Source organism: Ostrinia nubilalis, chromosome 13, assembly GCF_963855985.1.
Source record: "Ostrinia nubilalis chromosome 13, ilOstNubi1.1, whole genome shotgun sequence".
Taxonomy (NCBI): Eukaryota; Metazoa; Arthropoda; class Insecta; order Lepidoptera; family Crambidae; genus Ostrinia; species Ostrinia nubilalis.
The window spans coordinates 2,036,317-2,050,868 of record NC_087100.1 but is presented as its reverse complement, the minus strand read 5'-3'; the positions used below and the strand labels follow the sequence as shown (position 1 = coordinate 2,050,868).

At 35.3% G+C, this 14,552-nt stretch overlaps 1 protein-coding gene across 4 annotated transcripts in view; it reads left to right on the top strand.

Annotated features, from left to right (window-relative positions):
* Positions 1-14,552, top strand: part of LOC135077394 (facilitated trehalose transporter Tret1) — a 56,227-nt gene that overhangs the window by 25,385 nt on the left and 16,290 nt on the right. Inside the window, exon 1 of one of the 4 annotated variants that reach the window (XM_063971929.1) lies at positions 1,235-1,495. The exons of 2 other annotated variants lie outside the window; for them this stretch is intronic. In XM_063971929.1, the coding sequence (XP_063827999.1) occupies positions 1,406-1,495 (90 nt within the window). In that variant the 5' untranslated portion in view covers positions 1,235-1,405. Of the gene's footprint in view, positions 1-1,234; positions 1,496-10,041; positions 10,268-14,552 lie in introns of those variants that run through there. One more of the 4 variants, XM_063971931.1, reaches the window with a different exon arrangement.

Genomic DNA, 14,552 nt, shown 5'->3' with positions numbered 1-14,552 from the left:
CACGCAGGCGCGTCGTCGCGCAATAAGGGCGGGTCTCGTCGCGTACGCATTTACACGCACGTACTGCCCAGTGACGTATTTTGCCGTACACTGATTCAGCAGCACAACTAATATTAAAGTGGGGGAAAATGATATTGTAAAAAATACGCAAAAGCTCGTCATACGTAATCTCTATATTTTATTTACCTACTTAACTTTATAGCTCAAGTTTTAAATTCAAAATTAGGCACGTGTTTATATTCAATTTAGAATGTCTGTTATTTAGTCGTAACACGATAATTACCGCAAACAAAAGCATTTTTGTGTTTTTTTTTCTTCGAAGAGAAAAACTTTTTTTATTTTTTTAAAGCATAACAAGGCAGATAAGTATTTGACCACAATCGCACCTGGTGTTAAGTGGGATGCAGTCTAGGTAGGATGATACATATCTGCCTTGTAAGTGCCTATAGACTGATTCACTCTTGCCTTGAAAAGGCCCTATAATCCTTATAGGGGGTGAAACAGGGATAAAAGTTTTATGAAGAAACCTGCGTTATTCCAAATAGGTAGGTATGGGATATGAAATGTTTATTTGTTTTGTTATACGCGGATGTAGTAGAGCGAGGTTAATTACATGTTTATGTATATTAATACATTTTTTATACTCACTGGCATACGTCTTAATCTAGACTAGACATAAATTAGAATAACAAGTTCGGGATGTTGACACGGTGGCATTTTCAAATACAAGTCATTAATTAGGATCGTGTGTTTTAGTACTTTTTAGAGGTAGGTATCACCTCATCCTACGACAAACATTTAAATAACTATTTTTCTTATCAATTGTACGATACAAGCCCGCGCATTTGTGCCACAAAAAGTTTTGTTTTCCCATACAAATTATCACCACAAGATTAATTTTTACGACTTGAATATCAAATATCTTCGGTTTCAGAAATAAATGCATAATGCATTTTAAGCCTTTTAAGTAAGTATTCTGAAGAAATTAACAACATCATACAGCTTACATAAACATAGCATAGCGATAAAGTAAACAGGTACTATAACCAGATACTAAAAAACCCAACGTCCATGCAAATCTTAACTGTACTTTCAAATCTATGAAACGCAAAGATTTTGTTATCCTTCTACGCATTGAGGAAAACTGAATCTACTTCTACAGTGTAATATAAAGTGAGGGACACACCTGCGCGGGTACATTACCGAACTCATCGCCTCCAAGGAAAGCCTTCAACTTTTATTCCTTTGCACGTAACTTTGCGCTAACCCGCAAGAAAAAAATTAAATGTGGAGATTTTATCTGTGAGAACCCCAAGAAAAAAAGTGGAAAATTTGAAAATCGAATATTTTGAAAATTTGAAAGTGTTTTTTTTTATTAATTTAATTTGTGCCAGTGTTAGTGAAAATGGTTTTAAGAAGGACTAATAGTTTTTTGGAATTGAACAATATATCAACGATTTCGATGAACGTGTTCGACGATGTAAGCCTTGATAAGGTAGGTGATTTACTTTACAAATATTAAATAGTGAATGTCAAATATTAAATATGAAAGCTGGAAACATTGAATTTTCGGATAGATCCAATTTATCCTGTAACCTATTATTGATAACGTTTGATAGAGCTCGTGAAGCACTTTCAGAATCAGTGACCAGTTTTTCGATTTCTTGTATAGTTTAGAAATAATCGAGTGAGATCACTTATTGTTTCCACCCTGTATAAATAAATAAACACACGCATGTATAATGATAAAATGAAGGAGTTATACCACCATAACCTAAGTTTCAATGAAATGAACATTCTAAATAACAGATTTTCTGAAAAGACAAAAATATTTTTCAGTCATCCATATCACAAGAACACAATAACTCTAACTTGTCATGTATTGACGTCCATCGCAAACATATTACAATTTACGACTTATTGTGTTTCGCTCGCGGACCTGACGCTTTTATTAAACCGCAAATAATTAGCACTTACATCTACCTGAAAAGAATATATAAAACGTGTTCCGGGTTCATTCATATGTTGAGCTGTAGTCAAATGATGCGTTGCGTTGCGTTGCCTTGCGTAGGTGATATTTCACTAACCCGCGTAAAAGATTCAATTGCATCATCATCATCATCTCAGCCATGGGACGTCCACAGCTGAACATAGGCCTCCCCCAATGCTTTCCATGTTACCCGGTTGGTAAAGCAAGGTGCTGGAGCGGAGGCCGCGTACCTGAAAACGCAGCATGTTACGTCCACGTCCACCTACAAGGTAAACCGACGAAATCATAAAGGTAGTAGGTAGGATTCAATTGCAATTTAAAAAAATGACACGTCATGTAAGGCTATTATGCTCTACTTGGTTCTACTTGATAGGTTGTGATCATTATTTACGTGCGCATCTTGTTAACGTGATTTTGACTTACTTTAGGTAAAAAACGGTGCACTGTGTGACGTGACACATTTTGTACTCTGAAAAGTTTATCTAGTGGAATACATCATGTATAGGATAATAAAACACTGTAGCTATGTTATGTACTAGGTACGTCTGTCCATAGAGTAACAACAACTTAGTTGGTTTACGTTTTCCTAAGGAAAATTGTTGAGTTTTCATATAGAGTTTTCCCAATGGATAAAACATGGATAATACCTTATGAGTAACTAACCATTGTAAAATTAGAATTAAATAACTACTCTCTGTCCAAGATTTCATCAGTGAATGTAGTCAGATACAGGAATACATACACTCGAAAAACATATCCCTCCTTCTGGCGCAGTCGGGTAAAAAGACCTTTTATTCTTGCACGAAATACAAAAAAGTCAAAAAAAGGCATTTAAAAACAATAATAGGTGTTGTTCATACAAAAAAGGTATTGTGAATGCCACTGAATAAAATACCAGTTGCATCTCTAAATTCTCAATTTTTGGTGTTGTGGCACTTTCGTAGCCATTGTGCGATTGGTTCGATAAGCGCAGTTAATCGTTCAGAGGTGAAATAGAGCCTGTATTTGACTGTCCATTGATGAACTCGACCTAATTATTCGTAGGCAATCTAATGCATTTACAAAGATTTCTCTAACCACGTGCTCACGTGTCCTGCGCTTGGGCAGCGCAACGAAACGCGACGGGAATGCTGCGGCGCTTGTTGTCTATGCCACATACATTGTTATATTCTGCTTTTACACTGCGCGGAAATTAGCCAAGTCAAGTCAATGTGAACACAAACCGAACACGGGTGGGGATGAAAATCATTCATTTTTCATCCCCACCCCACTGTTCGGTTCGGACAATCTTGTCGTTTGCTAATGGCAATTTTTTTATGCACTGAAGAAAAAACATGGTCAGTGGTTTTTCAGTTCGAAATGTTTATCTAGAGATCCTTTAAATATGCTAAGAGACGTATTCCTAAATCATTCGATTTCGAATGCCAAATCGCATTTGCATTTGGCGATTGCAAACGAATCCCTCTATACAAATCCAAGGGTAGTTGACACCGTTCGATATTCGGAAAATCCAAGCGACAACCTCTCTCGAAACCATTTATTATCCTTGAAAACCATAGTTGCATTTTTGTGAAATCGTCCCGGCAGTAAAATAAGACCACCGCCATTCTTCCCATGGATTTCGTAAGGGGAGACATATTGATCTTTCCAACCAGTTTGGCAAGCGTGGGACTGGTGGTGTGGGCCAAATCTTGGCGAGGGTCATGTTCCTGCAGAGACTAGATGGCCTGACGATGATGACCGAATGCGAAAACATTGCTAAATAAATACCCTTATTGTTCGTTAGTCAGTTAACTAGTAGCCATTGAGTGGTGAGTCACTGTGTAATGAAATGAATGATGCACCACCGCTCTACCTATTGCGTATCTTTTTGTATAAGTAATGAGAGGTGTGAACAGAATCTGAGGACCCAATCCTCGTAACATTAAAACCCCCGTCTTTGCTCACAATCCTGTTTTTATCGGTCTATTAAAACAACTTTGTATCTAGCAATACAAAAATTTTTCATCGGGTCAAAATTTTTATCCCGTTCCCGTATTCAATCCCTTATATTTTTGTGGACAAAATATGTTGGTGTAAAAATACCTAATACCTAACTATGTTAAGATAACATTTCCGGATTCAAATCAAAATTGACTTTCCATAAGTGCTATTTCCTTGTTGATTCGCGATCGACCATACCTAATTGTAGTCGGTCATTGACTTTTATTATACGTAGATCTACCGCTGATATCGTTGAAATATTTTATTGAAGTTAATCTTAAAACAATAAAATAAAGTTTTGTAATCCCAATAAAATCAGTTTATGGTGGAATTATTCAATTGAATTATTTGTCAAAAAGTTGGTAAGACAATGCAGTTGGTAAAACAAAGGCGTAAAGTACTGGAAGTACTGTTTATAAGGTTGTGTTTAATTCAACAATTAAGTTAATTGTGTCGTCATCATTTCACTTTACTTGATCACCGGTTTTTTACCAACCGCTTTGTGACGTAGGCAGTTGTTTACCTCCTCGTGAATTACCAAGTTATTGATGGTTTGCGTGCTGGATATGATTGCGAGTTTGATCCCGTACAGTACAAACATATAGGTATGTATTCGTATGCATTCACACGTCTATTTCTATGGGTGGTCTAGGTATTGACACAGAATAAATAATAAGTAGTTGGTAGCCTGTATAATAGTGGAAATCCTTGGGGGAGGCCTATGTCCAGCTGTGGACGTCTTTCGGCTGAAACGAGGACGACGACGAATAATAGTATTTAGTTTCCTATGTATAATGTGTACTTACAATTTATTATAAAAATGGAATAGGTACCTAATTATTATGGACTAATAACGGTGTTATAAAAACTAAATTTTTTCAGGAATAACAAACAAAAATAATATTTTTCACGACGGAAAAGCGCAATAAAACTATACGTCAAGAGCCAAAATTCACAAGCGATGCCGCGTGCAAAAACTAGAGCTTAATGAAAATTTATACTTGCTTGTGGATCTTAATTCAGCAAAAAATTAATTGCTTTCATCATCATTTCACTGTGCTCTTAATCACCGGCTATTGCGCGGACACCCGCCTAGTGACGAGGTAGTTTACATTGGAGGTAATTACAGACTCATGTACATATACACATATACACTCTTCATCGCACTGCCCTCACATCAACCACAGTATGATTAATATCTAGGTACAGACTGTTCATCAACCGTTATACCACAGAATAATAATACACTCGCAGTATCAATAGACATGCATGCAAGTGAGAGAGCTGCGATAGAAATGAAAAACGTATTATAAACTTTAAGCTCGTATGAAAACATACGCGTTTACTTCCATGAAGAATTTCATCAGTTAGCAATCAGGTTAACATGAAAATGTCTTCAAGATACGCTAACATTCATCCCGACGGTTCTTTACGATCACCCTTTCAACTGACAATGAAATAAGGCTTTTGCTTTAAAATAATAAATAATTTTTCTCATTTATTTATTGTAACACTAGCTTTTCTATTGAAATTTAGTCTGTCACAGAAAAACTTTATCGCGCGCGTCCCTGTTTCAAAAACTGGAATGACAACTATCCTATGTCCTTTCCCGAGACTCAAACTATCTCTATGCCAGATTAAAATCGGTTCATTGGTTCGTGAAAGCAAGACAGACAGACAGAGTTAGTTTCGCATTTATATTAAGTAGAAATATATTAATGTATTTCTCGAATGATGAGTAATTCAACCTGAAAAGTCAGATAGAAATACCAAGCCCAGACGGAGCTAAATAAAAGCCTGTAAAATTCAGTGGAAAGTCTCAAAAATAGATACTGCTGAAGATCACCAACAAAGATAAACATGGCGAATTGGCTTTGTGTAGATATTTGCACATATCTACACAAAGTAACTGTCGGGTTATCTTTATGGTGATGTTTATTGCCAGATAGCCGCAGTCAATACTTTAACAAATAAATACCGCTAATAAAGATCTAGCTATCTGACTTTATCTGTAGTGGCACAGTAAAATGAGATAGCTCTATGAGATGAGACCCCACAAAATGTTACTGCTGTTTATATTTTGACATCCTTACCTTAATATATTTTTTTACAAAAAAGCGCTTTTACCTATCGTTCATTCGTACGTTAGTTTCAGCCAATTGATGTCCTACTGCTGGACAAAAGCCTCCCGCAAGGATTTTCATAACGGCTGGTTCTGCGCTGCCAGTTTCTTTCCGTTCTTCCCGCGACCTTCACCAGGTCGTCGGTCTACCTAGTGGGGGGTCAACAGACAACGTCTTCCGACTCATAGTGGCCACTCGAGAACTTTTCTGCCCCAACAACCATCAGCTCTACTAGCTATGTGCCCTGCCCACCGCTCTTACCTATGCTCTTCTGTTATAATTTTAACCCTATCACTGCTTTGGTACAACAGAGTTCTTGAAGATACAGTGAAAGGACATAACAATGAACAAATTATTTATTCACCTAATTTAGTAGAGTAGATCAGATACACTGAATCATTGCCTACCTTCTACAAACAAACATTTTAATTCATTCTAATCCAAGCAAAATTAATCTGTAACTGACCTCAACTAGTCTACTGTCATATTATTGTAAACATGTCTTATCGTAATTAACTTGAATAAAGCGATTCTTGTACAATTGATAACATGCGTCTGATTCTTACATTAACTCGCAGGGGTCGCTAACATTAATTTCATAAGTTTATAAAAAGTCAAAACAATAATTTAATAATTATTGGTCCAATCAACCTGCAGTTTCTCTCATTAATATAGTTGCTGAAGGTCGCTGAAAGAAAATATAGAGTAGTGTTTTGTTTTGAAATAATATCCAATTAAACATTTCAGACCTAAATGGAAACGTATTGGATTTTTTGAACGTAGTATATGTCGATTAAAAATATAAAATCATTTGGATTAACAAATTTTAAAATCATTTGGATTAAAAAAAGGAGTAAATATGTGAAGGAATTTCACTTTGTGTACTTAATTGTTGGCGTGAAAATAACATCGCCAATAAATATCTTATCTTATCCTTAGATCGTAAATAACTTAGCGGGGATCCCCGCGGCCCCACAGACTTCCAGAGCGATAACCTGTATCTAGGGTCTGTCTACCTTCAGGTCACCGCTTAGATTCAGAAAATATAATTATCACATCATTTTGCATGAGTTACAGCTACATTCATGTAAATGCATAAACGTTTTGCAAGAGGTCTACCAAATCTTAAATTGCACTGTAAACTGGACCTTTAAAAACTCAAATTCCTGAAAGTCCTTTAAACATTCGTTTTTTTGCCACATTCTCAAAAATATAAGTAAGTACTCACACATTACATTTCTGCAAAGTCGGCAAAGAAATAATGCTCGAACGACCGAAAATTACACGCTGTGATGGACTTGATTTGCTGGTTTTTATTAATCACACATTTCAGTCGGTACTTACGCACTGCGCGTTTGTTGATTTGTACAATAAAATTTTAATCACCTACAGAATAATTAATCCTTTTATCACAATTATCTATTGCTTATTGATTTGTGGAATTTTTCAATTAATCTATGCTTAGATTTTTAATTTAAACTGGTCTAATTATTTTTTTTCAGAAGTATGTAACAAAATGATAGATACTTTCCTACACACGTACTACCTATATTATTATCTTAACTTTACCACTGCAATTTACACATCGCACCCTTAATAATATAGGGGCACAACTCAAAATTTTTGGTTTTTTACTTTTTGTACTAGAGAGGCATATTTTCGTCAGTTCTACAAGATGGCTTTCACAGAAATCGAAAACAATGATCAGATTAAAGAGTTCTACATTTTGTGCCCCTTCCATACTTTCATCTATCTTCCCGCTAGAAGGACTGAATCAGAGACATGCCGATATTTGTCGAATCCGGCCCCCGCGACTGTGGTCCAATTTGGAGTTGTGCCTTTGTGTGACAAACTTTTAAGTAAGTGTTAGTGAGCTAAGTCTAATTAATTCCATATATTTCTAATAATATGTTACATTTTCATTTTTATTACATTGATAAAGTCCCGTTAATCATAGAAAATTATAAAATATAACTTTAACTTTAGTTAGGCGGACCATGGATGGGTGTTTGTATTTAAATTTATAACTCTCCTATAAAAGTAATTTGCTTCTTGGTATTAATTTTCATACCTATTGGTTGATTAGGAGCCTATAGAATGTTTTATCGCGATGCTAAGAAATAAAGCGGTGGTTATGAAATACTTCCCGACAAAATTAAACTAATGATTTATAAAATAAGAGACATACCTACGTGTTAAGGCTATTAACGTTCGCTCGGGGCTCGGGTTGGCTTTTTTCTTTGCTTATTTCATGAATAAACGCACTAGTCAGCCAAAAGGTGAATTACTTTAATATGTTAGTGTTATAATTTATAATTATATTCTTTAATTTATTACGGTCACATAAATTGATGCTAATTAATCACTCAGATTCTGAGGACTGAGGATACATCGAATTTATTTTAAAATTATCTTTTCACGTATTAAGTTACTACAATTTTACTGATCAGCTATTAGACCTTGAAATTTTCAGTTTGTCTAAATTTAAGTTCTAAAGTGCTTTTTGTCTTAAAAATGTGAGTTCGTAATGTAATATTGTGTTAACACCAGTTTTTATTAATATGTGGCAAATATTGTACACAAAAGCAAAGAAAAAAGATCACGGAGTTTGTGATAACAAACCAAGCATACTCTGGGATAAAAATTGTACAAAATAATAAATATTGGGTGTCCAATATCGTCGTAAACCTTGTGTACCTAGACTCTTTGCAATACTGAAGTCAAGCAGGACGTAAAGGGCTTCTATTTGGAGGGCCAAAGATAAGTATTGAGCTTTCTAATCACTAAAATGATCAAAAGCAAAATGATGATGAGTACGGAAAAATTAAAAGCAGCTATCTTCGATGGACTGCAAATCCGTACTCTTATAAAAGACTGTATTTGTAAACCATATAACACAAATTGAATCTGAAGCATGGCTAAGGTGCTTTAGTAGTAAAATATTTTTTGGGGAATGTTAGAACACCAGAATAGATATTCTTGTGTTCAAAATTGGTTGCTAAAATCCTTCAAAAATTACACACGCCAATTTGAGTATTAATTGTATTTTTTACAATAGCCATTTGAACTGATTCCCACATAATTTAGGTGATTATAGTAAGGGACAAGGAGAACGGTTCCTTCCACCAGGACAGCAGGATAGTGGAAAAAAGATACCAAGGTACTGGCTGTTGGACTTTAATAAGTGATTATCCTGAACAAATCCATAACAGAAAACCTTACAGAAAAAGTTTTTGTAGGTTTTTTCTTTATTTGATAAAAATCATATTTTTTATAGGGTAAGAGTCCCTATCTATCTAAGTAAAAATATTTTGAATGCATAAAATTAGTATTTTCATGTCGGTTTTCTCAGAGAAATAGCTTATAGTCTTTATTTTAATCTAATTCGACATATCTAATAATTTTCTAGTATTCAGCACCCTACTCTTATACTGAATTGGCTATAAGCTACTATACCGCACAATAACTGTCCCCAATGTTATTGGGCGTAAATCAATGTAAAAATCGAATAATACACTTATTTTTAAATATTAGAGAGCAATATTAGGGAATATGCCATATAAAACAATTCAGCCTAAGGATTAGATGGGCACAAGTACAAGTAATACCCAAAATCACAACAACAGAAATAGTAAAATAAAGGCCTAACTTTGAAATATTTTTTTAAACAATTTTTTTACATACTTATAATCAATATTTTCAAAAATGTCTCATGTCAAATTATATAACAGATACCAGTGATGAAGTATGCTTAATTTGAAAGTTGTAGCTGATAAAATAAAGATTTTAGAGCCAATTATGTAAAAAACCGCGACCCGCCGATTGGTTTTTTGGCTTTTCCCAAAAAACTGCATTTTGGAGTTGTGCCCATTCATTATTAAGGGTGCGACATATTATCACGATTGGCATAGCATTTCCTGAACGCAGCCTGTGCCTACAATCGCGCCCTGCGGCAGTCTCGATTCACGCTCCGGGAAAATAGGCCGCATGCAAGGAGGCCTTCGCTTTACGCGAGCGCGGAAAAAGTTCGAAAGTAATCTGTGGTCAGATTAGTTCAATTTTCAAAAAATCGAATTAATTTTCGCGCGGGAGTAAAGTACGTTCCGTTTCACCGTCGTGTATTAGAACGTGTGTTTTATTTCACGAGATTTCCCATTTCGTAATCAAGAAGGTGAGTGAAAATATTTTTAATGCATTATTATTAATGAAACTTAAGTACGGATGACTTTGGAAGAAAAGAACTGACGTTGATTAAAATTATAAAATTGCTACATCATACGTTCAATTGATAAATGTAGAGTCAGCACTACCCATGCATACCTACTACATACTCATAGGAAAAAAATTCTAATGCTAATTTTCCAATAACGTACTTACACATAAAGTAAAATTTTCTTATAATAAATTGTACATGTGAGATCAAGTTAATAGATAAATCTAGAAATATCAGAACTCTAACTGAAGTCTATGAAATTCCAAAACATGTATGTTTGCAAACTTTCCTACGGACATACGGAAACAAACCCGCTCCTTACTCGGCGAGCAGTAAACACGGGTCTTGTACTGCCTTTCCGAGTCATAAACCATTCAAAACACTTACTTTTTATGGCATCGTAAGTTAAACCTATTTTATCGCCTGTCAACATACTTTGACATTATTGAAACATAAGATGTTAATATTATAAAATCTACTAACTAACTGCGCTTTTGCATGCAATAGAAATGCTTCTGTCTATGAAGTGTGAAATAATTACATTTTTCATGTGCCCTCGGGATAAAATGTTAAAAAATCAGTCTCTATGTTTGAAAATCTGTTATTGGCTTTCCATAGTGTTAAGTGTTTAATGTTACATTGAAATCTGTAAGCTGTTGATATACCTAATAAATAAAAATACAGAAAAAAGTATCGACCCGATATTAAATGGATATCAGACCTTTACAAAAATTTTGAAACGAGATTTGGAGTGCAAAAATCTTGTAAATCATACCAAAACATGTTTTTCCTGTACATGACATGCATGACTTCTTTTACATTCCACCTGAGATCCTAAATTCCTGTGTGTTCAAGGGCCTCGGTTGTGCCCTTAGGTAACCTCAGGTATAGCCTGACCAGGAACATAAAAACCCTCGCCATGTTGCGGAAAACTAATGGTACTAATTTCTTTTAATGGCAACAGTAACTGAAAACTTCATTGACATGTCACCTTGCATGTCAGTCTATTGCTGTCAAAGTGTAAACAAACTTTATTTTAAATGTGCGCAATTGATTTTGTGAATTAAATTGCTAAAATCTTTTTAAAGTCCTGAAAGAAAAGTGGTTTACAATGTGTAAAGTATTTGTCGAAGAGAAATACTATGGATTCGGACAATATTTTCATTGAATAATGTTTCCGACAAAGGTTGTCAAATTGACTGACATGTTTATCGCATAGTACAGTCCACTATGAAAATTAGCTGTGGTTTGTTTCAACTACCTATTTTTAAAAAAAAATTCACTTTCTAAGTGTTGAATTTTATGGAATTGGGAAAGAAGTACCGAGTTTGAAGCGTTCATGAGCAAACATTGCAGTTGAATATTCAAGTTCTGAATTTGATCATTGATGAATAATTAAATAAATCCTACTAGCTCGATTTATGGTTTCATTTAATTTATTTAAACCAGGTTACCTATAATAATATTTTTTCGTTAATTTATGAAAATATCAAATAAGCCCGTAATCCTGAATCCTGATACATAAAGTTAGCCTATTAATTTAACACAGGTACGACTGTACTCAGTGTTGCACTATCAAATGCAACTGACGCGCCTCTATGCCAGGGTTTTTATGTTCCTGGTCAGGCTATACATTAGTATCATTAGAGATTTTGCATCCTTAGGCTGGGTTGCACCATCTTACTGACATTAATTAAAATCAATCTTGTCTGTATTCGAATAACTGACGTATATTTACTGACATTATCTTTATTGACATATTGTAATTCAAATAATTTATCTGTTCTTTGTTTGTAGTTGGAAAGTTCTGATTATTTATTTTTATTTTAACTATGCATGGGTCAATAAAAAAAATGTAATAATCACACACTAGCTTGCTGGTGAGATAAGCTGAACTGTATAATAACTATTGTAACATCTACCTTGTTGTATTACCTTGTCTCGGTGAATAAATGATCTTTTATCTCTTTATCTTTTACTTTAACTTTGACAAATGTCAAAAATCTGTCAAAATCCATACAAAAAGCACCGGTTATCGTCAAAGTTACCGTCAAAGTTAGGTGGTGCAACTCATCCTAAGTAAGCTAATTTTGATTATAAGCTGCGGATAGAGAGGTCTACTTAAAGTTTTCCTAGGTACAACCAATCTTAAATGATTACATAGAGTTAGTAGGCAAAAGGCTCGACAAACAACAATTAGCAAAGTTAAGTTGCTAATGTCTATGAGCTAGCTGGGCACTTTCCATCAGAGTGGTTGCTTTCCTTGTTGTTTCTTAGTTTATAAACATAGACATAGGTCGGTACATTCCTCTTAATTGTGATTTTCAATTGTAATTTTTTCGGACCCCATCATTCTATTCACTGAACAGTCTATAGTTCATAAGACTTTACATTTGTCATGAAAAAAAAAACACCAATTTAACCCTTTAGTTCAAGTTCAAACGTTAATTTGCCAAAAACACAGGTGATTATTGTAAATTGAACCTATACTCAGTTGCTTAGCAAAATAAGACTGTAACTAATACATAACTACAAATTAGGCACTCTATATTAGGTCAGAAACAATAAGTGGTTCACTAAGTCAGTGTTATTCGGCCGTGCGTGTGAATGAAGTAGACCAATAAAACCTAACCGCCTATAAATTATTTAAATCAGTCTAGCATCTAGATTCAGAACTCAAAATTTGAAAGTTATGAAATAAGGACAAAGACATAAAATGTGATAACAGTTTTCGATTAATAAGGCCATTGTGGGTTTCGTAATAAGCTCTGACAAGTATCGTATCTAATAGGGACTAAATCAATCCATTGTCATCAGGTCATATTGGCTCCACTGTAAGAGCAAGACCCTTTCTAATAAAGGCACAAGAAGCAAATGGAGATTTTGGGTTACAATCGACATGCTGGCCAGATGGGTTGGGGCTATATCAATTACCTAGACTCGGTGTATAGTCATTGCTCCACGACCACAGTTTTACTGCTACATATGAGGGAACCACCAGGGGCCAGACCCAAAATAACCCAACTATAGAAATATTATTGAACAAAAACATGTTCAAAATATACAGATAAAGTATAAGAGAGTATAACGATGACTGATCAGTTATTAGCACTTCTATTGATTTTACAAATAATTTTACGCACGATTAGTAACGCTTTGACAAAGCATATAAATACGAATTATTTGTCTCTCCTTCAAAGGACTTGCTGTGATTTGAAATACTTGTCAACTGTGCAAAATAATGAAAAACATTATTGTATAACATGACGTATGATAATGTTATGCTCAAAGACCGAAAACGCTCGTTGGAAGACACTGAAAACAAGTCAATGCGCGTTGTGGTCACTGAAAAACATCCATAGTGTGAAAACGCTCACTTCTGCGTTTTGGAAATCACTGAAAGACCACATAGCGACTCGTGTTGTCTTATCTTAAACGATAGCGCATTGGGACAATGAAGAAAAGTCATGATGCGTATTGACCACACGTAAGTAAGTATTGTTATAGTGACCACAACGCACTGTGAGTTGTTTTCACGCCCAACGAGCGTTTTCAGTCTTTGAGCTTAATATCCATGTCTCTTCCTTAATCATTAATATCCTGGCCTCTCACTATAGGCTTTATACAGAAGCTTAAAGTTGCACAGCGTGCTATGGAAAGGGCTAAGCTCGGTGTTTCTTTACGAGATCGAATCAGAAATGTAGAGATCTAACGAACTAAAGTCGCTGACATAGCCCGACAGATTGGCAAGCTGAAGTGGTCAACCTTTACGATGCTACCTGTCCACAAGGTGTACCGACGACATCTTAAAGGTAGCAGAAAGGCGCTGGACGCAGGCCGCTACCAACCGGGCAACATGGAAAGCATTGGAGGAGGGCTGTGTTCAGCAATGGACGTCCTTGGTCCTTGGCTGATATGATGATGATGATGAAGAGCTGTTCTTTGGCTCTGTGAGACAACATTACCACTACATAAGATGCACAGTGGGTAGCTTGATGTGCAGTCTGTAGAATCACAGAATAATAATAAGAACTATACAATGGCTTCCAATTTCGTGAGACCACGGGGTGAGCAGACATAATAGCAGCGCGGCAGATTCCACCGACCCAAATTATTGTTTTTGTCGCGAACTCAACGATTGCGTGTGGGCGATGTCATGCTACCAAAAAAACACACATTTGATAGGTTTAACAAGCCGCATGAATTGCAATTTAAACCATTGCTTTAAGACAACACGGTTTAA